Genomic DNA, 23,453 nt, shown 5'->3' on the forward strand with positions numbered 1-23,453 from the left:
TGAGTTTTGCCCCGTTTTGCAACCTTTCTTGCCACAGTGAATCACTGCAGTTGGTAAATCTGGTTGTTAAGTGAATTTGGTTTCCTCGCTGACTTTGCTGTTCAGACGGCTGCAAAATGGGATCGCATGACCTTGGGACCCAGCAACGGTCATCAATATTTATTTATTGAATTTATATTGCAAACCTATTTGCCCATAGTGACTCGAGGCAGCTTACAGAATGTAAAACCATATTTCAAACAAAACAAAAAAAAGAATAAAAAATAACAAAAAGAATCAAGTAAATTAATAAAGTACAACAGAACAAAATCTGAAATAAATAAATAAATATTTTTTAAAAATCACCCCCCAATTCCCACCCACCCCCTCCCCGACGACAGCAGATCACGCCAGCCATTTGATGGGCTCCATCCCGCTCTGGGTTCCCCAGGCCCACTGGCCGAACCAGGTCTTCAGCGCCTTCCGGAAGAGTATTAGAGAGGGGGGCCGTTCTAATCTCTGGGGGAAGGATGTTCCAGAGAGAGAGGGAGCCACCACGGAGGAGGCCCTTCTTCTGGGTCCCGACAGGTGTATCTCCCTCAGGGGTGGGACCCACAGCATCCCCTGCCTCCTCACTCTAATGGGTCGGGTAGATGTGACCGGCAAGAGATGGTCCCGTCGATATGAACCAGTTGTCAAGCACCTGGGTTTTGATCGCATGATCGTAGGGAATGCTGCAAAGGTCGTAACTCTGAAAAACGGTCATGAGTCTCTTTTCAGTGCCGTTGTAACTTTGAATGAACTGTTGTAAGTCGAGGACTATCTGTATACAGAACACATGGAAGAGGTGAAAAAAGAGAAATTCCCCTTTTATATTGACAGCAACCAATCATAGCGTAGATTGCACCATGCATGTGTCAGCAGTTTCTATTCAACAAATGACTTACAACTGTGTGTTCTGGCCTTGACAGCTGTTGTTAATTGCTATTTTGCCCAATTTTATGAGCTTTCTTGCCACAGTTGTTCAAGTGAATCACATGGTGGTGAACTCCCCATTGATTTGGCTTGTCAGAAAGTCACCATAAGTCATCACGTGACTCCAGGATGTGTCATGCATTGTGGATTGTCATAAACTTGAGTCATGCCAAGTGTCTGAATTTGGATCCTGTGACCAGGGGAATGCTGCAGTGATTTGTTAATATTAAAAATGATTTTAAGTCCCCTTTTTTCCAGTGCCGTTATGACTGCGAATGGTCACTAAACGCACTGTTGCAAGTCAAGGACTACTTGTACAGTGATTCATGCCCCCTCTTTGCCACCCAGGACAGAATACCAGAGTTGGAAGAAACCTCAAAGATCTTCTATTCTAAATCTCTGTTCAAACAGGAGGCCCTAAACCAGTGGTCGCCAACCAATGAGCCGGGGACCACTGGTGTTCCGCGAGAAAATGTTGATGGTCCGCAGAGATACGTCACCCGCAAAGCAATCCCCAAAGCAATTAATCCAGGCTGCGTGGGAACACAAGGCTGCACTGCCCACATGGCCCGCGGGAATGCAAGGGTTGCATTGCAAACAACGCGAGATAGTGAGAGGAGGGGAGAAAGGGCGGAGAGGGGAAACTTGCTCCTGACCTGGCCCCCCCGGGCTGCTTCTTTCTGCTCCTTTCTTCTTCTGCTTTTGGTTGCACGCAAGGAAAGCAGCAAAGTCTTTCTCTCCCCCAGACTCCTCCAGAAATGAGTCTTTGGGACCCTGCAAGGCCTCCTTCTCTCTCTCTCTCTCTCTCTCTCTCTCTCTCTCTCTCTCTCTCTCCCTCTCTCCCTCTCTCCCTCTCTCCCTCTCCCTCTCCCTCCCTCCCTCCCTCCCTCCCTCAGAACGGAGCTGGAAACGGTATCCTGCGACCCCAAATAAAGAACGATTTAACAGCTGCAGTGATTCACTTGACTTTCTTGCTTAGCAGCATCGATTTTGGGCTCCATTGTGATCGTAAGTCAAGGACTACCTGTACCTGTATTGTCTCAGGATTTCCCGTTAGAAAAGTAAACAGAAACCACACCAGGCCAAAACTGATGGGAGCGAGAGGCTTTTTTCTTGGTGAATTTCAGGAGAATCACAGCTGGCATGATTAGACAAGTTGAATTGAAGGACCAATAGTTCCTTTCATCTACCCGAACTAATTATATTTACTTTAGCATAGTGTTTCCTAATAATCTTGGCTGTTTGCATCTACAAGAAACTATTTCGGGCCTTAAGGAAAAAGTAACCTCAAGTTACTTTTTTAGATTCATTAAAATGTCTCATCAAAGAAAAAGACCTCAAAACATTTCTCAAATTTCTTGCTTCTTCAAGTCTTAACTACACCATTATTCACAGAACACAGGTGCCTGCAAGAAGATTAAGGATAATATTTACTAGGGCGTAAGAGATAAATTAAGGGCCAGTTTGATCTATTGGCTAATGCACCAGGTTAGAAAGTGGGAGACCATGAATTCTAGTTTCACTTTAGGCAAGAAAGTTGGCCGGGTGACTTTGGGACAATCACCAGGAGACTGGGAGTTCTGGTTCCACCTTAGGCATGAAAGCTGAGGCATGCCTAGTGCTTAGGCATGAAAGCCAACTGAGTCACTTTGAACCAATCACCAGGAGACTGGGAGTTCTAGTCCCACCTTAGGCATGGAAGCTGGCTGGTGACTTAGGGCCAATTACCAGGACACTGTGAGTTCTAGTTCTGCCTTAGGCATGAAAGCCAGCTGGGTGACTTTAGGCCAATCACCAGGAGACTGGGAGTTCTAGTTCTGCCTTAGGCATGAAAGCCAGCTGGGTGACTTTAGGCCAATCACCAGGAGACTGGGAGTTCTAGTCCCACCTTAGGCATGGAAGCTGGCTGGTGACTTAGGGCCAATTACCAGGACACTGTGAGTTCTAGTCCTGTCTTGAAAGCATGATATCCAGCTGCGTGACTTTGGGCCAATCTCTCTCAGCCCAACCCACCTCACTGGGCTGTTGTGAGGAAAATAGGAGGAAGGTATATTTTGTACGTTCACTGCCTTGAGTTATTTGTAAAAATAATAATTGTGGGATACAAATAAAAGAGAGAAAAAAACAAAGAATCAGCACAATAGCTATTTCAGGCCCTGAAATTCATTCTGGGAAATATTTGGAGGGGATTTAGACAGTAAAGATATTTAAAGGGAAGGGGGAAAAAGACAGTTGAAATTAAGATGGCTAAAACAACGGGGCATATGGAGAGAAAAAAATAATAATCTTTTTTCTTTCTTTTTTTAACTTTACAGCAAACTAACGAGGCAGCCAATTCTTCGGACCCCAAGACAGCCAGAGCTGTCGCTTTTATTGCAGCGGTGCAGAAATCTCTGAGCCGGTTAAATTTTGATGTATTTTCACAAACCCTCCACCAGTACAAAAGAAAACACGATTTCGATGCTATGTTATTTCAGTTGAGTGGACTTTTCTTAGAAGATGAAAACACCCACACCCTACTGCGAGGTATTTGAAGTGCCTGGGTTTCTCTTGTACCAATAGTATGTATGAATAACAAGGAGGGATTAAATGGGACTTTCATTCCTTTCGTTAATACTTTTGATTAACACTTTGTTGATATTTTTTAAGGTTCCCTTCTGCTGTTTGGATTTGCATCTATGTACAGGATTAGGGACTAGCTCGATACCCATGCTTCTCTACGAAACTATGTGGTTGGGCTTAGTTTTGGGGGAGGAAAATAAGAAAAAAAAAATTCTGTCTCTGCCCAGCAGCATCTTGTTAGCATCCTGTCAGTGTGTGAAAGAGTTGAGGGCCATTTGGAAATTTGCTGTGTGAGCAAGAAGGAGACAGCAAGGAGCCTGGGCGTGGCTTAGCTCAACTGTTCTGAACTAAAGCTTCTTGGTGCTGTGAAACTAAAACTCTCCTCTCCTCTGCTTGTGTTTTGCATTTGGAGCAGATTTATTTTCCGGTGGGGAGGGGGAGTAGAACTCCTTAGCATCAGAGCGTGTGAATAATAATAATAATATAGAAAATGCTAATGCTCTGATGATCATTTCGGAAAAAAAAATTTCTTAGTGAGCACCTAGAAGCCAAAAGGAACAGATGTGCCCAATTTCAAGTTTGTAGGCTTTACGTTTCTGGAGATTTTGTGATGATGTGTTAAGTGGTATTTCGCTGTTTTATATATAGAGATTATGATTTGTAACAGGGGCGGCATGTACTGTAACATGTACAGTAACCATTGTGGCTAACGCACAGATTTTTAATTATTATGATTGGTTGCACAGTCAGCCAGGTGTTTGAACTAGATTTGTCATTTTTATTCACCTATCGAGTCCTTTCCAAAAATGTGGGAAAGGCAGATACGTTTGATGGTGTTAAAGGTATCATTGCAGGATGTCAGCTGTTCCAAGTAAAGCTGCCTTTTGCAATTGACTGATGGGGATTTTGTCAATGCCGAAGGTGTTCCCGTGGTGCTCCAGATATTTTGGGATTGCACCCAAAGGTGCCTACGACCATTAGTATTATCTTTGCTTCCTTTTGCCACCGTCATTTTACTTCTATTCACAGGTCTTTGTATTGTGTGATTGTCTCCAGCTCTTTTTCTTCTCTTCTGCTCTCTTCAGGTACTGCTACATCCACTAGCCAGGGTATTTTATCTTTCTTATCGACAGTTGTTAAGACCGGCGAGCTACGTGGCAGAGGCTTCTCTGTCTGAATTCTAAAGTCCCAGCACAATTTAGCGTCTTCATTTTTCTACGACTTTCTCTGTTTTGGGGTCCCGCCAGTTATGGCTTTCAGGCAATTGGTATTTCTTGCAGATCTTCCAGTGTAACCTCGTTACTTACTTTGTCATGCCACCTTTTTTTTTTTTAATAAAAGTTTTTATTTTTTAAGACAAACATATACAAACAAAACATAAAACCACCTTCCATTTTATATACATACCGTGTGTCAGTTGGTTACCAATCTTTTGTGCTATCCTTTCGTAGTCATTACTCACCGTTTATATAAATTTTCACATTGTCAAACTAACATATGCTTATTTATTTATTTATTTATTTGATTTGCCAATTGTTTACAAGATAATAAGTATAAATGTATACATAGTTGTGAATACATGAAATGGGTACATATAAGAAAAATAAAAGAATAAGAGAAACAATAGGACAGGGACGGTAGGCACGTTGGTGTATGTCATGCCACTTTTTTTGTAGTAAGTCCTGTGCAACGTTGTTGCAGCAGGAAGAAAGGAACTAGGAAATCCTGTTTCTTCAGCTTCTTTGTAGCAGTGGCATTTCCCACCTTTTGATTTCTTAACTCTGGCTTTGCATACATTTGTTATGTATTATGTATTATTTATATATTAATTAATATATTAATAAATATCCATATATAATAACGCATTCCCAGATATAAGCATACAGATACGGTCCAAGACAACAAACATATCTACTACTCTTGTTCCTGTTTTTCCCCCAGTCCACCCTTTGAGACTGACTGGCTCAAGGATTCCCGGCTGTAGTTCATGTTTATGATAGGACTAGAAGTGTCTCCTGGTTTCTAAGTCAGCACCTTCACTACTACACGAAACTGGCTTTCTTGATGATTTAAGTTCCCTTTGAGGAGCCTGAAGATACCTCCAATTAAAAGGATTTTAAGTGCCAGCTGATGGCAAAAACCTGTGGTTGAATTAAGGTAGAATAGATGCATTGTGCCTACTGGAGGACTCACAGGCTTGCCCTAACCTTCATCCCCAAACAACAAAAATACTGTTGAAAATCATTTGTTTTGCCAATTTTGGCTGCACAGTCTTAAGATGTAGAAGTGGAGTGGGGGAATCCACTGGCAGATAGCCCACTCCTACACGGTCAGCTGCCACCTTGTGCTAACTTATGCTTTGCTGCTATGCAGTGAGACTGCCATGAGCTGTGGGGAAGGAGAGCGAAGGGAGGGAATGCTTGGGGAAGCAAAAGTCAGTGTTGTGCCTTCTCTAGAGACCCTGCCTCAAGGTCACCCAGCTGGAAGGAAGAGGGAGCTGCATACCAAACTACACTTGGACTGACCGATAGGAAAACATCTTGCCTAAACCTGATTGGTTACATCTGGTTGGGCATTGAGAGACCGTTAAGGGAGGGAAAAGTAAAACGTAGGGATTTGGGGCATGATTCTCCATTCTGGCTTTGCAGTACTGCAATACATTGGATCTCTAATAAAAACTATACCTTTCACAACCAACGGAACACTCACAGTGGCGTAAGTTGTAGCAGGTATGCTACACACTGAACCATTAACCAAGTTCGACAAACCACGGTGCTGGATTTGCACAGGCTGAAATGTACTCTGCATTTGGGGAGAAGTAGGCCAGCGTTCAACCCTCTTAACTATCATCATCTTTCCTTCTTCTTTTTTTAATTTGACAGAGTTTTACCAATTTATTCGGCCTCAGCACAAAAAGCAGTTTGACGAAGCTTGCCGTTCCCTGACCGGAGTCGGCTGCGGATACAAACCTGAGCACAGCCTTCTGCAAGAAGATAGATTGTTGTTGGCTGAAAATGCAGGTGAGGCTGTCCTCTGAGCAGTTTGCAGCTCCAGAGGCGTTGAAAGGTATTTTTCGTAGAAGCCACCCCTTTCCCAGGAAAAATAATAATGCCCTCGCCAGAACAGAGTGTCCTCTTCCAGCTGGTTTTGTTTTTGTAGAGGCTTTTCTTTTGAGCTCTTTGGAAAGAAAGCAAATCCATCTTAACAAGGAAAAAGTGTCTGGACTTCCTTGCCCGTTTTCTTCATCAGCAACTGGGTTTAAGTTCTCCTGAATCTTCCCAGGAACTTCCCCTCCCACCTGCCAGCTGCCATCAATAAATTTTATTTGTTTCTCATTTTCCCGTTAATTCATTTAAACATAAATAGCATTTCTTTGCACCCTGTATTTATAGTCCCTAGATTCTATTAATATTTTTTGAGAATTATTCCTAGTTCCACCATAACTTCAAATATTCCAAATGTGTAGGGTCAATAATAACGCCAAATATTAACAATATTTAATCAATCCCAGGAGCGTATCTCAAAACCCTACACAATTTCTAATCCTTAGAATTATGGAATTATTCTGCAATTATTCTGGATTATGAAGAATGACTAGTATTGCTGAAGTTGCGGAAGTGGGAAGATTAGAATTACACATACCTATTTGTATTATTATGGTTACTGTTACTTAAAAAAGACATGACCCAGTCAATGCAATGTCCACAAAATATATATGTTTATATTGAAAAATAAAAAACTTATTTGAAAAAAGAATTATTCGTTAATGCTATAATCTTAATGCTTAAAGTTTAACATTTGCATTTTTTTAGTTGTCTGTGTAGGTAGTCCTCAATTTACAACCTTTTGTTTAGTGACAAGCCGAAGTTACAATAGCCCTGAAAAAGAGTGACTCAACTCCCAGAATTTTTTACATGTCCCTTGCAGCATCCCCATGGTCACGTGATCAAAATTCAGCTGCTTGGCAACTGACTCGCCTTTATGACTGTGGCAGTGTCCCAGAGTCACATGATCACCTCTTGCGAATTTCTGACAAGCAAAGTGCCAACTAAAAAAATACTCCTTTGGTCCTTTTAGTTGCCAGCAGAAAGGGAGTGGGGGAAAGCAGTGCATTCCTCAAATGCCTCAGATAATCGCCTTGGCAGCCCAGAGTTGTCGCAAGAAAGAATATTACTGGAGAGCATGATGGATGACTCTTGGCTATGGATGTGTCCCATTGGAGAATATACGTCCAGGGAGTGGGGGGAAGACCAGGGTCAAACGGGAAATAAATGATGTATTTTAGTGTCAGCTGCACCCAGCTAACACCAACATGGCCACTTCTAATAAATCAATTTTATTTTCTCTGAGAGATATGGCTAGAGAGTGATGGTTTGAATGGGGGATGGATTTGTTGGAGCCCTGACACAAAGTCAATGGGGAAGCCAAGTTCACTTAACAACTGTGTTACTAACTTAACAACTGCAGTAATTCACTTAACAGCAGTGGCAGGAAAGCTCATAGAATGGGACAAAACTCACTTAACAACTGTCTTACTTAGCTACAAAATTTTGGGCTCAAGTGTGGCTGTAAGTGGAGGACTACCTGTACTGTTATTTATGATACTATAAACAGCCCAGAGTTGCTTAATAACAAGATGGCCGACGTATAAATTTAGTAAATAATAAATCAATACTATTTCTACTTACTTAAAATATGTATCTATTGCCTACCTTGCCCGGGGTGTATGAGCATTACCATACCATTACCACTAACTAATAGAATTATTTCTTGGGAGGGTTTTATCACACTTGGTGTTCTGATATGTTTGTTGGTTTTGAGCCATGGTGGCGCAGTGGTTGGAGGGCAGTACTGCAAGCTACTTCTGCTGACTTCCAGCTGACTGCAGTTTGGCAGTTCAAATCTCACCAGGCTCAAGGTTGACTCAGCCCTCCGTCCTTCTGAGGCGGATAAAACGAGGACCCAGATGGTTGGGGGCAATAGGCTGACTCTGTAAACCTCTTAGAGAGAGCTTGTAAACACTGTGAAGCGGCATATAAGTCTAAATACTATTGCTGTTGTTTTTTGCTGCTAATTCAGGGGTCCCCAGCTCCCAGGCCACAACCTACACCGGGCCAGGCCGCCAAGCTGGAAAAGGTTGGGGACCACTCTGCTAATCTGTTCTCAAGGTTTGACTTCCTTCAGCCAGCCAGTCTCTCTTATCTGGTTTTCTTTGATTTTTAGGACAGGGCAATGAGAATAAAATTACTTTGGAGGAGAATTCTACTAAACAGCTTAATTCCGTGCAGCATTTAAACAAAGGCGGAGGACACCTGACGGCTGATTTAAATATGAAAGGTATGCTTACAATAAAGTTCCTTGATAATACCTGTGGGGAACTGTTCGTTTCTAGTTCATCGTTAAAACTGAATTCAGTCGCATACTCACCCTGGGATGAAACCATATACCGTATTTATCGGCGTATAACACGCACTGGCGTATAACACGCATCTTCATTTTAAGGGGGAAATTTCAGGAAAAAAAATTTAAAAAAATTCTGCCTGCCTGCCTTAGTTTCTGGTTGTTTGGGAGCAGCTTCGGCTGAGAATAATAACTATTCGCCTCTTTTACTCAGCCGAAGCTGTTCCGATTCAACCATTAACGAAGGCAGGCAGGCAGGCAGAACGGAGCACTGCGGGCGGGCGGGCGGGCGGACGGGGTGGGGGTGGGGGAGAGGCGACAGGAAACCCCCCCGCTTCTTTGAAGCAGTTTCTTCCTGTGCTGGTGGAGGAGCGAGAGAGCGACTGAGAGAGCTGACCCAGAGAGAAGGACAGGCTTCGGTTGCTTCCTCCCTCCCCTTCTTTCATTTGTGTCCTTGATCCCCGATCCCAGCAGCATTCACCGAAGGCTTCTTAACATTATATCGGCGTATAACACGCATACATCATTTGCCCCCTATTTTCAGGGGGAAAAAAGTGCGTGTTATACGCCGATAAATACGGTAAGATGTTTGAATTGGGAGAAAGAGGGAATTTCTTAAATGCTCTTTTGAAGATTATGCTTCAGGAAAGGAATCTTTGTTCTGCTGCAGTTTGGACTTTTAAAAAAAGGAATTATAATTCTTTAGGGTGGAAAGGAAATGTTTCTGTTACTTTGAATTTTGTGACACGCATAGCTTGCAGCAATAATCATTGTTCTCAGTTCCGATTTACCAGTGTAAGAGGGTGAGTCTGCTTCTCAGTAAGCATTGCACATGCTTTAACAATGGGAGAATTTTCCCCCTTTATATCCTGCTTTGTCTTTTGAAAAATGCTCCTGAGGTCATGCAAAACTGTCTGGAGAAAACAATAATAAAACTGTTATTACAGTTGGCCAATCCTTCCCCGCCTGAATGGTGGCTCCGGGCTGACAGAGGATGTTAAGTGATGCAAGTTTGGATTTTCCAAGGAGACTAATGGCAGGAATAAAGAAGGGAAACTCAAAAGAAATAAATTAATTTCAACCTTTCACTCATTTCTGAAGCCTGTTCTTTGTTTCCTCGACCTTGCCTAATTCCATAGGGCTTGACATACTGCACAGCGAGGATATTTTTATTTATTTATCTGTTTGATTTTTATTCCACCTTTATTACTTTATAAGTAAGTCAAGGTGGCAAAACAGGCATTATACACCCTCCTTCTCCAATTTCCCTAAACAACAACCCTATGAGGTGGGTTGGGTTGAGAGAGAGTGACTGGCCCAAAGTCGCCAGACGGCTTTCATGACTAAGATAGGAGTAGAACTCCCAAAATCCTGACGATTGGTTCAAAGTCACCCACCTGGCTTTCATGCCTAAGGTGGGACTAGAACTCACTGTCTCCTGGTGGATTGGCTCAAAGTCACCCAGATAGAATATGTGCTTTTTGAATATTTAATACAGCATCAAAGCAGATAGAATAGATTAAAATAACAGAGTTGGAAGGGACCTTAGAGGTCTTCTAGTCCAACCCGCTGCTTAGACAGGAACCCTATACCATTTTAGACAAGTTTAGGTTGGTTTATCCAATCTCCTCTTAGAAACTTCCAGTGTTGGAGCATTTACAATTCAGAGGCAATCACGAATCATAGAGAGTTTACCATTATATCAGGGAAAACTGCTTATTAGGTCATAGTCTAGTTTAGAAAGAAAAAGCTTGGATTACTGCATCTTGCTCTACATGGAACTATCCTTGAAGACCGCCAGCAAGCTAAACTGGTCCAGAACGCGGCCATGCAATGATCGGCATTCCTTACTTTCCTCCTATAACATCCCTGCTCTAGGAGCTGCATGGATTACTAGTGGGATTCCAGGTTTGGTCTTCATTTACTTTAACCCGGGGATTCTCCAAACATAGCTGTGCTGGCTGGGGAATTCTGGGAATTGAAATCCATAAGCCTTAAAAGTGGTTAGGTTTGCTGACCCCTGATATACCTGGGTTAAAAGTTAGCGAAGACCGTACCTGGAATCATGATTAATTGATGATGTGCCATCAAGTTGGTGCCATCTCTTAGTTGGCTAGACTTTCTCTGGGATGATCTGTCCCCCATCCTGGCTCTTCAGGTCTCTAACAGTGCTGTAATCAAGTCCACCTTCTCACCTTTTCTTCTTTGCTTACAACTTGTCCAGCATCAGAGCCTTCTCCAGAGATCTCTATCGAGAATACCATGTTTTCCTGAAAATAAGACCCCGTCTTGTATTTTTTTGCCACCGAAAAGGGCACCAGGTCTTATTTTGGGGGGAATATCATCCACCACCCCCACCCTAGCTTAATTTTTACCCATCTGCTCTGGAGTGGGTGGGATCTTAATTCGGGCTTATTTTGGAGGGTAGGGCTTATATTGGGTGCATGTGTAAAAAATCAAGCCAGGACTTACTTTCAGGGTAGGTTGTATTTTTCTGGGAAACAGGGTAATAATTTGATGTGATAATTTTAGTCTGGTCTTTTGGTACCTCCAGCAAGAACTCTGAGCTTTGCTTTGTTTGAGGATCCATTTGTTTGTTTTTAATTATCGGTAGCATCCCCAGAGGTCTTTCCCCACACCAGAGTTCACAAGGGTTGTATGGCTCCCTTAACAGCCATACAACATCAAGAACCTTTTACAGGTGGCCCTCCCGCTAACAAGCATAATTGAGCTCAGGTTGCTAAGCTAGTTCAGTGAGTTTTGCCCCATTTTATTACCTTTCTTGCCATAGTTGTTAAGGGGAATCCCTGCAGTTGTTACCGTATTTTTGGGAGCATAAAACACATGTTTTTCCACCCTGGCGATGCTGCAACAGGTTGTAAGTGCGAAAAACCATCAATAAGTCACTTTGTCCGTTCCACTGTAACTTTGAACGGTCAACTGAACAAAATAAGTCAAAGACTTACCCGTATTGAGAGTTCGCTTATAATAGGTAGTCCTCGACTTACGATCGCAACTGAGCCCCAGATTTCCATTGCTAACCAAGACAATTGTTAAGTGAGTTTTGACCCATTTTATGACCTTTCTTGCCACGGCGGTTCAGTGAATCACCATGACCGTTAAGTTAGTAATACAGTTGTTCCATGAATCTGTCCTCCCCCTTGACTTCGCTTGTCAGAAGGTCACAAAAAGGGCTCGTAGGACCCCCTCTCCCCCTTGCAGGATACCGCAACCGTCATATATGACTTCAAGCGTCTGAATTTTGATCACGTGACCATGGGGCTTCTGCGGTGGTCATAAGTGTGAAAGACCGTCCTAAGCCACTTTTTTTCCAGTGCCGTCTTAACTTTCAGTCACTAAACGAACCACTGTAAATCAAGGACCGCCTGTACTTCTGAGAAGTAGCCGCAGGGCAAGCAGACCCCAATCAGCCTGAGTAATTTGTGTTTGCCCACCATGTTGTGTCTTCTGTCTCAGGGGAAAGCAGTGCCAAGTGCCAGTCCGATGTCTTCTCCAGACTTTCATTCAGTACCATAAAGGAGAATGAGAAGGAGACCTACCTGTCAGCCTACGTCAGTGAACTCAAGAAGTGCCTGGACAAAACCAGCTATAATACCTTCAAGTCAGCACTTGTCGCATACAGGAAGACAAGTGACTATGACTCGATGGTGACCGTGGTCGTAGCCCTCATTACGGAAAAGCCGGAGAACTTCCACCTTCTACAGAGTAAGTGCCTCCCCAGCTGTTTGTAGAGTAAGCGGAACTATGTCCGTATTCTGTTAGGACCTGACCTCAGCGGCGCAGTGGTTAGAGGGCAGTACTGCAGGCTACTTCTGCCCACTGCCGGCTGCCTGCAGTTTGGCAGTTCGAATCTCACCAGGCTCAAGGTTGACTCAGCCCTCCATCCTTCCAAGGTGGGTAAAATGAGGACCCAGATTTTGGGGGGGGGCATAGGCTGACTATAAACTGCTTAGAGAGGGCTGTAAAGAACTGTGAAGCGGTATATAAATCTTAAGTGCTATTGCTGGTGCTTTTATGGTTTATGTGGTAGGAGTGACAGGACACTGCCCTCCTCAAGGGATTGCAATCAACAGCTACATTCTGGTGGCAAAACAAATCCAAAACCTAGAACTATAGAAGTTCAAAATATGGGTAGTCCTCGACTTACGACCACAATTTTGTCCAACTTTTCTGTTGCTAAGTGAGCCATTGGTTAAGTGAGCTTTGCTCCATTTTATGACCTTTCCTGCCACTGGTTTGGCTTGTCAGAAGGTCGCAAAAGGGGATCATGTGAGCCTGGGACACCACAACCTTCCTAAATATATATCAGCTGCCAAGCTTCTGAATTTTGATCACATAACCGCAGGGATGCTGAAGCGGTTGTAAGTGTGAAAAACAGGAATAAGTCCCTTTTTTTCAGTGCCATTGTGACTTTGAATGATCACTAAGTGAACTGTTGAGAATGACCGTACCTGTGTCAGGCCATCATAGGAAGAAAATAAGACATATCTTTATATCTTCTGTAAAGATATGCTAACAAATATTAAAGACAGAATGGGTTGAACTTTGCAAATTTTATGAACCCATGAGGTCAGTAGATTTTCACTGTACATTATGTCCACAATTAGGAATCTGTTTTTTATCTCTCTGTCCAGTCTTGAATTCCTCTGCTGTATATTGGATGTGGAAAACCTTCCTTATCCCTAATTTCCTGTTTCTGCATTATCCCTTTATTTGAATTTAAAATGAAATGGCTTTTGAAAGGCTGTTTTGAAATAGCATAAGTACAGTTATTTTTCCCTCAAATTCCCCTAAAATGATGGGATACTATCCTTCAATTTGGAAATAGGGTGTGGATAATGATGATGATGTTGTTATCCATTCAGCCATGTCCAGCGTTTGGCAATTCTGAGGTCCAAGGTCCCCTCCACATCTTCCAATCTTGCACCACTTCTTTGAGTTGTTTTATTATGCTCCAGCTAGTGTCAGCTTTGATGATGTCCAGCCACTGTGTTCTTTGGCAGCCTGGTTTCCTTTTACTGCTATCTCTTTGAAACATAATTGCTTTCTCCAAGGAATTTTCCCACATGACACGGTCAAAGTAAGTGACGCGCGGAGGATCTGGATATAACAACATAACGTAAAGCTAAAAAAAAAAAATCTATTTTGCATCTAAGATCTAGGGATCAGTACAGCAGACTGGAACGGATTTCTCTCCCATGCCATTAACTCATAAGTTTCTTTGTTTCTGTTCCCAAAAAAGTAAAGAGGTTTCTTGCCTTTTACAAAAATCCCTTTTCCTTGTAATCCCCAAAAGCCAGTTTGGTGTAGTTGAGACACCAGGCTAGAAACTCAGAGATTTTGACTTCTAGTCCCACCTTAGCCATGAAATCCATCTGGGTGACTTTGGGCCAGTCATCAGGAGACTGCGAATTTTAGTCCCGTCTTAGATTTACAAGTCGTCTGGGTGACTTTGGACTCTGTCTCTGCGTGACTCACCTCACAGGGTTGCTTTTTGTGGGGGAAAATAGGAGGAAGGTATATTAGATATGTTTGCCACCTTCAGCTGTTTAAAATAATAAACAAACAAAAGCGGGATAAACTACCTTGTTTCCCCAAAAATACGACCTACCCTGAAAGTAAGTCCTAGCCTGATTTTTACATGTGTGCCCAATATAAGCCCTACCCCTCAAAATAAGCCCTGATTAAGATCCTGCCCACTCCAGAGTGCACAGGTATAAATTTAAGCTAGGGTGGGGATGAGGGGTGGGGGTGGAGCTGCCCTACTACTTACCTTTGGGCAGTTGTAGCCAGGCCTCACACCCCCCGACACCTGCCTTGCCGGCCCATTTCTTCAGCAGCCGGCAGAACTTTCCTCAAGGCCTCTGGAGCTGGTAACAAAGCTCTGGATTGATCCAGAGCTCTGTTACTGGGTGCAGAGACCTTCAGGAAAGCCTTGCCAGCCGCAGAAGAAGAAGTTCCTGAAGGCCCCTGACAGCGAAAAGGAGGGTGGGACAATGAGCGCAAAAGTGAGATTAGTCAGTGGATGACATCCCCAGAAAATAAGGCCTGGTGCCTTTTTTTGGTGCCCCAAAAAAAGACAGGGTCTTATTTTCAGGGAAACACAATAAAATAAGCAATAAAAGTGTTTTCAAGGAGGTTGTCAGGACTCTGACAAATCCACCACCCATTCAAATCATAAGTCTCTAGCCGCATCCCTCAGAGTGGGGAAAAAAAAGGTTTTATTAGGAGTGACCATGTGGTCGTTACCCGGGTGCAGCTGACAGTAAGACCCATCATTCAATTCCCCCTTGACCCTGATCTTCCCCCCGCCTCCTGGATGTATATTCTCTAACGGGACACGTCCATAGCCAAGGGTCCTCAATCATGCTCTCCAGTAATAATCTTGCACACCAACAACTTCAGCTGCCTAGCAGTTATCTGAAGCATTTAAGGAATGCGCTACTTTCCCCCCCACTCTCTTTCTGCTGGAAACTAAAAAGACCAAAGAAGTATTTTTTTTAGTCGACAAGAGGTAGGAGAAGAAAGTGGTCTGGGAATGGTTGAGTCACATCCAGCGAGGCACAATTGGACCAGGAAAAAACAAACTTGATTCCCTCACCTATAAAGAAGAAAGGAACTCCTTTGCAGCAGGGGTCCACAACCTATGGGCCGCAGCCCGCTACTTGGGTCTGTGGCCTATTCGCCACCGGGCCATACATAAAACGCACCCACCCACCCCAAGCGGCAGGCCCCAGCGCTTGCAGCCCCACTCGCATGAGTATGCACGCGGGCCCGCTGCTCACATAAATGAAGCTGTGTGTACACGTGCATGCACGTAAATGCCCTCACGTAAAACCATACCCTCTCCTGTCACACACACCCCCACCCCTCCGCTCTGCCTCCTGCGTTGGGCCGCCAGTCCAGAAAGGTTCGGAAAGGCTACTTTGCAAGAATAGCCCATACTGACCAGGTAGTCCTTGGCTTAAAACCATTGGTTTCATAACTGTTCAAATTTACAACAGCACTGGAAAAAAGTGACTTAATGACTGTCCCAAAGGTGCTTTTTTCTGGACTTTCTGCTTTTTCTTTGAAGACATTTTGCTTCTCATCCAAGAAGCTTCTTCAGCTCTGGATGGTGGGGAAGGGAAGGATGTATACACCTTTGCAGACAGCTGGTTATTTGCATCCTTTTTTAGAGAGTCATTGAGGCCACCTGGAGGTTTATCTGTGTCCTCAGGGTCACCTGAGTGGTGCAAATGTGTGTGGGGCCTTCTTTGAACTGCTGTAAATACTGTGTTGTAGATGGAGATAGATGATGTCGTATCCCTCCTCCTCTGTTGAGAGAAGGCTGTTCAGTTTTGACATAGATGGCCTCTTTGACCCCTCTTTCTTTTGTTGACTCCCTGAGGACACAGACAAACCTCTAAGTGGCCTTAACGCAAATCAAATGACCAGCTGTCTGCAAGGAGTAGATTAACAACAGGAATTTGGGGCTCAGTTGTGGTTGTACTAACTGTACTCTGTGTAGAAGACACAGCCTACACATTTCAACTCAAAAGGAAAACAAATGGGGAGTTTTCCAGTGCAGTCCAGTGGAGGAGTGGAAACAGGAATTTGCTCACTAATGTTTTATGTCAGTAAACAATCTGTGTTTGGCTACCATGAAAGTACGGGAAGAAATTGTGTTTTTAACTGAAGATTAAGAAAGTAAAGATGATGTCAGCATTTTGAGTGCGGTTATCATCCGTAGCCCTTGTTATCTTTATTTGTTTCTTGGCCTGAAAATTACAGTGAATGAAAGATTGCAAGAAGGCAAGAGTCATGGAATTGCATCACTAGGACTTAAGAGACAATTTTTAGACTGTCACCAGGAATAACCATGTGTGTCTTTTGAGTGCGAAGAGGAACATGTCTCCTCTGCTCAGCTACACAAAACCCGTATTTGGGGCTCTTTAATGAAAGCTTATCTACCCTACCTTTACGAATGAGCAAAAAGGAAGGCTATCTCCGCGTAATGGGCCCTTGGTGCTCTCTGAGCTAGTTATTTTCTAAGTTGTCATCAGTTATTGGACCTTTAAAAAAAAGCAAGACTGGGAAGAAAATTGACTCGCTTGAGCTGCGGTGCTGGAGAAGGCTCCTGCGTAGTCCTTGGACAGCAAAGTTGATTAACAAGCAACGACTGGAACTGGAACGCATAACACCAGACATGTCACTGGAAGGGGGGGGGGGAAATCACGAAACTGCATCTTCAATTACTTTGGCCCTGTCATGCAGGGAAATTCACTGGAGAAGGCAATTATGTTGAGAAGAAAAAAAGTAAACCAGGCCCCCTCCCCCGAAGAACACGGTGGCTGGACACCATCAAAGTTGACGTCAACCAGAGCACAGAAGAACTCAAAGAAACAGTGCAAGATAGGAAGATGTGGAGAGACCTGGCCTATAGGATTCCCAAGAGTCAAACTCGACTGAATGGATAATATCATCATCGTCAATGCTAAAAGGGAATGAGAACAGTTGCCATTCCCTTCTAGCACTAATTATGTTACCTAGTTGGGTAATGAAAGATCACCGAAAAAACCAACCAAGCTCAAAGATCTTAACCCCCCCCCCTCCTCCCTGCAAACTCCACTCTCTTCTAGCACTGATGATGTTACCTAATTTGGGTGATGAAATGTCTGCAAGAAAATAATTGAGTTCAGAGAGCACCAAGGAACCCATTCTCCTCCTCCTCCTCCTCTCCACACACCCCACTCCCTTCAAGCACTGATGATGTTACCTGACTTGGTCATGAAACATCTGCCAAAAAAAAAAACCAACCAGGCTCAGAGACCCCACCCCCAGTTCAGCCCCAAACTACAGATATTCTCTTCTGTTGCTAATCTTACTGTCTCAAAGGCACAACAGAAAAAGGAGAGCCGCTAATTGTTAAGGCTGGGTTAGTTTTCTTCTCTGAAAAGCCGTGGAGAACCACCGGGAGGGAATCGCATATGATGAGCTGTCGTTGCTCCCCTCTCCCCTTCTCTTGGAAGGGCGAGGTCGAAATATGAAAATTTGAGGAGGCATAATGTGTGTGTCTCAAATCTAAAAGTTAAGATTTCACTCTCTCTCAAAGTGAAATCTAACTTTTCTGGAATACTTGAGAAATTTTCTCCCCCGGGAAAAAAGACGTCAATATGCACTTCAGGGGCTGCTCAGATCCCTGTTAGAGGAGAAGCAAAGCCTGTAGGTGGCTAAAATCATAGATTACGTGAATAGGAAGGACCTTCTAGCAAGACCGTGCAATGCTTTGGGGTCCATTTAGACGAGATCTGTTGAATGCCCAAGAGAACCCCTCTGCGGTTTTTCAAGTGGTGCTTCTTCCAAAGTTGGACAGTTGCCCAGCCAGCGTAGGATTCCACTAAAGCAGGGTTTCTCCACCGTAGCCACTTGAAGATGAGTGGACTTCCAACTCCCAGAATTCACCAGCCCAAGCAGGTGAATTGAGAAACCCTGCACTAAACTATTCTTGAACCAGCAGCCACCCTTAAGTCCTGTTGGGAAATCTCCAGCAAGGAACAGCTCGCTGTTATTCTCGGAAGACCATTTCATTGTTTAAAAAATGGCTTCATTTTAAATTTCTCAGGAACAGCTGATTCACTTAGTAAAGACCAGGCCTATCTTTTGCTTTGGCATTTGGGATGTTTCCTAGTTTCATAAAAAGACTTTTATCTCAGCCGCCTTCTAATAATATGGTTTCTTATTAAGAAATGAAAGGATGTGGTCACACTCCCTACGAATTATAACAAGGAAACTCTCTTGTTTTCTTATCAAGGAAACTTGATAAGAAAAAATCATTTTTCCCCCTCGAGGCATATTGACGTCTTTTTTCCCGGGGAGAGGAAATTTCTCCAGTTTTCCAGAAAAGTTAGATTTCACTTTGAGAGAGAGTTGAAATCGTAACTTTTAGATTTGAGACACACACATTATGCCTCCTCAAATTTTCATATTTCGACCTCGCCTTCCAAGAGAGGATGCTGTGGTTTTAACCCATTCCTGACGGCAGTCCCCATGGTCATGCAATCAAAATTCAGATGCTTGGCAACTGACTCATATTTATGACAGCTGTGGGGGTTATCTTTTACAACCTTCTGACAAGCAAAAGTCAACGAGGAGCCCGAATCACTTAATAATCCTGTTACTAATTTAACAAGTCCAAGGATTCCCTTAACAACTGTGGCAAGAAAAGTCGTAAAATGGGGCAAAACTCACTTTTAAAAATGCCTCACTTAACAACATACATTTTGGACTCGGTTGTGGTCGTAAATCGAGGGCTCTCGCTCTCAGAACCACATTCTACATAATCCTAAATGCATAGGTTAGGGATCATTGTCAGTTAGCCTCACCACTGGGGTGCAACCAATCCCCCGAGAAGCGTTCCTTGTTTTGTATTGGGAGTGGGATTCAAGTCTTGATACATACAGAAGATTCTTAAAGCAAATATAAAGATAAAAGCCAGAGGCTTTTCTTTTCTTAATGGACACAAAACTTGAGAAAAACAATTTGGAACTTTGTTGTTAGATGTGCGGACAGCAGCAAGAAGGCTCCAGGTGAAAAAATGGAAAGAGATTTTAATTCCTAGCAATAGATGACCGGCTGGAAAAACTGATGGAGTTAATAGAGATGACAAAATCGAGTGTCCTAATTGAAAGAAAGGGATCCAGCTAATTTAGTTCCCACTTGGAAACCACTTCTGGGCTTTGTGGTTGAAGTGGGGGCGGGGGGAAATGAAACTTTTGACTGAATTTTGCTGATTAGATAGGCTGTTGTTATAGCCGGTTATAACTTAAGACCACGATGTGCCAAAAATGAACTTAAGCAGAGGCTTTGAAGAACAAAACCTAACTTTAATTGATCAATAAGGTTAGGGTAAGACCTATCCTCACATACACACAAGATAGATATGAGAGGAAGGCTATAAGGCATATGGAGAAATTAAAGTCTTATACCTTTAGGATTCTTAGAAGTCACATCATATACTTTAACTGCATTGTAAAACGCTCTAACTTAGATTTACATCTTCCTGCAAAAAACAGATATTTTCCTGGTGATGTTTACCTTTCATTGTCTCTTCTCCCATTGTCTTCCTAATTGATCAATTGATCAGGGTTTCTCAGTTCACCTAATTGATCACAATTGACCACTTGAGGAGGCTATTAACAGCATACTTCAAAGGTGTGGATTCCTCCAGGTGGAGGTAGTTACATTCCCAGAGAAGTATGTTACCTTCTCAGGGGGTGATGTTGGGGTGAAACATATCAATCCAGGAAAACAGATGGATTCAGATGAATTTAGATGAGACAATCATGTGTTTTAATAGGAGAGGGATGTAACTGATTTCAGACATGTGTTATAATTGTTTTACAACAAGTGAAAGGTTAAGGAAACTTTTTCTACGACAGCAAGATAAGAAATGCCTATAGAGTAACTTTCTACTTAATGCTATAATATATTCTACTACATTTCTTTATTTATTACCCTTCAATAAGGTTAGTCTGTACTACAGGTAGTCTTCAACTTACAACAGTTCATTTGGTGACGTTCAAAGTTTCAGCATCACTGAAAAAAGTGACTTACGACCATTTTTCATATTTACAACTATTACAGCATCCACCGGTCATGCAATCAAAATTCAGGTGCTTGGCAACTGACTCTATGACCATTTCATATTTGTGACGGTTGCAGTGTCTCAGGCTCATGTGGTCCCCTTTGGCAAGCTTCTGGCAAGCAAAGTCAAACGGGAAACCAGATTCACTAAATTAGTCAACCATGATTCACTTAACCACTGTGGCAGGTAAGGCCACGAAATGGGGCAAAACTCACTTAACAAAGACCTCACTTGGCACCAAAAATGTTGGGCTCAATTGTGGTCTTAAGTTGAGGACTATCTGTATTACATAGAGGTTGATTGAGGCTGTATTTCATTACCTTCTTTTCCTTTTACCATACACTTTTTCTTCTTCCCTTTTTCCTCCCCTAACTCTCCTCCTATTTTCATTTTTGTTTCTGTCGTCTATTTTGATAAACTAATTTAAAAAAAAATTGGAGCTGACAAGTCTTTTTTTTTTTTGTCTCAAAGGTGGTTTTGTTTTTGTTTTCCCCCAAAAGGCAGTTTGAGTTTTCTTGGTGTTTTGTTCGAAAACAGTTCAGTTCTGAGGAAGCTTCCAGGATGAGAAGCCAAACACGTTCAAAGAAAACACCAATAAAATCCAGTTGCCTTTAGGAAAAACAAAAACAAAAAAAAACACCCTTGGAACAACCATGGCCTTGGATGGTTGATGAAAATCTCCACGAGAAGATGAGACATGTTCTCATTTTCCTTGGAAGTCATTGGCTCACGTCGTGACCTGCTGCTTTCTTTCTTTGGTAGGATTTGCCACATTCGTCCGCCCTCCTCACAAGGAACAATTCCTACAGATGTGCAGAGAACTCACTGGCACAAATTTCCCGGAGGAGAACAGTGAAAAGAGTTCCCATGGTAAGAGCTTTCACGCTGCACTCTGGAAGACGCCGAGATTCAGGATCAAGTTGCCAGACCAGGTTTTCAGTGCTTCTCTTTTGGGCGCTTCCACGCTCATCGAGTATTTGCTTCCTTAATTTGAAAATATATACTGCAAAAGATCAGAATACTTGGAGATTAGTTTTATCCCCTGGGGAGCTTTTGGAAATGAGCCTTAACACACATTTTTGTTTCATTAGCTGGATTTGTAGAAAAACATTACGCTATAAACCTTGGAATGGCCTTGCAGTTTTCAGAATGATGAGTCAAATTCCAACTGCAAATGAGTGAAATAGAAACGGGGTTTTAAAAAGCCCAAGGCTTCTACAAGGAAGCACTGCACTGTTGCATGTGGGTAGTCCTTGACTTGCAACCATTCATTTACTGACCGTTCCAAGTTATAACGGCACTGGAAAAAGTGACTTACGGCTGTTTTTCACACTTATGACCGTTGCAGTATCCCCATGGTCACATGATCAAAATTTGGATAGCCATAGCAATAGCACTTAGGCTTATATACCACACCGATGTTTGGCAACTGACTCCTATTTATGACAGTTGCAGAGTCCTGGGGTCATGTGATTCCCTTTTGTGACCTTCTAAACAAGCAAAGTCCATGGGGAAGCCGGATTCACTTAACAACTGTGTTACTAACTTAACAAAGGAAGTGATTCACTTAATAACGGTGGCAAGAAAGGATAGTAAAATGGGGCAAAACTCACTGAATAAGTGTCTCACTTAGCAACAGAAATTTTGGGCTCAATTGTGATTGTAAGTTGAGGACTACCTTTGTTCTCAGTACCATAAATAGCTTCGTAGAGATGGCTAGAAATTAGGCACATGATGTAGGATTTGGGCTGAGACAGGATCAATCACAACACGGAGTCCCCTTTTGTTAGCCCCATCTGAAAAAGGAATTGGGCTGGGCAGATGAGCAAAAGAATATCACGATACTCTTTATTATTTCATTTATTTATCAAATTTCTACACTGCCCATCACATCTGTATGACTCCATAAAGCCATAAAGGAGCAGTTGTAGCACAGTGAATGCGGCATTTGCAGGCCGATTCTGCCTACAGTCAGCAGCTCGATCCTGACCGGTTCAAGGTTGACTCAGCCTACCATCCTTCCAAGGTTGGTAAAATGAAGACCCAAGATTGTTGGGGGACATTTGCTGACTCTGTGAACCACTTAATGAGGGCATTATGTAAAGCCGTATATAGAAAATTGGAAACTGAACAAGGAGAGAGATTCAACCTGGAAATAAGCAGAAATTTACTGACAGTGAGAACAATCAACCCATGGAAGAGAAGCAGCCCTTGGAAGTTGTGGGAGTGTCATTACTTGAGATTTTGAAGAAGAGGCTGGACTGGCATTGGTCAGAAATGGTATAGGGCAGTGGTTCTCAAAGTGGGTGGTACCACTCCCTGGGGGGCAGTGGGATGCCTTAGGGGGGCACTAAGAGGCAAGGGGGACACTAAGAGGCGACGGGGGTGCTGGAGGTGGGACCCTCACTGGGCTCAATTCAGGAGTGGGATTCTACCAGTTCATTACTGTTCCTGGTAGTTTGGAGTACCGGTAAAACGGGCCCCTGGCTGGCCCTGCTCCTCTCCGCCCACTCCTCCGTTCCCTGCATGCACAACAATCGCTGACAGCCACAGCGGCGCATTGGAAAGCGGAGCAAGCAAAGCCAGAGGTTGGTAATTTTCGCTGCAAAAAGCATCCAGATGCTGTGTGGTTTTTTTGATGTGGCTGGAGTCCAGCCGCACCAAAAAAAACAAACCCATGCGGTGTCTGGAGGTTTTTTGCAGCGAAAATTACCGACCTCCAGCTTTGCTCTGCTTCTCCAAATGCCACTGCCACCGCGTTCAAGGCACCAGCCATGCAGGCTCACCCCATTGACAGCTGCACCACTGTACCCCTTGGGCAAGTCCCTCCAGTGCAGCGGGCTCAGTGGGGTGGACCTGCGGGGCTGGCGTCTAGAATGTGGCCGCAGTG

General features: G+C 43.3%; 1 protein-coding gene across 5 annotated transcripts in view; it reads left to right on the plus strand.

Annotated features, from left to right (window-relative positions):
* RTEL1 (regulator of telomere elongation helicase 1) overlaps window positions 1-23,453 on the plus strand; it is a 151,415-nt gene that overhangs the window by 115,789 nt on the left and 12,173 nt on the right. For 4 of the 5 annotated variants that reach the window (XM_087962324.1, XM_087962327.1, XM_087962325.1 and 1 more), the window contains exons 29-33: window positions 3,270-3,480; window positions 6,399-6,536; window positions 8,740-8,853; window positions 12,394-12,642; window positions 21,326-21,433. In XM_087962324.1, the coding sequence (XP_087818450.1) occupies window positions 3,270-3,480; window positions 6,399-6,536; window positions 8,740-8,853; window positions 12,394-12,642; window positions 21,326-21,433 (820 nt within the window). The remainder of the gene's footprint in view (window positions 1-3,269; window positions 3,481-6,398; window positions 6,537-8,739; window positions 8,854-12,393; window positions 12,643-21,325; window positions 21,434-23,453) is intronic. The other variant, XM_087962326.1, reaches the window with a different exon arrangement.

Source organism: Notechis scutatus, chromosome 3 (genome assembly GCF_049901735.1).
Source record: "Notechis scutatus isolate UNSWTSFEM ecotype Mainland chromosome 3, rNotScu1.2, whole genome shotgun sequence".
NCBI lineage: Eukaryota > Metazoa > Chordata > Lepidosauria > Squamata > Elapidae > Notechis > Notechis scutatus.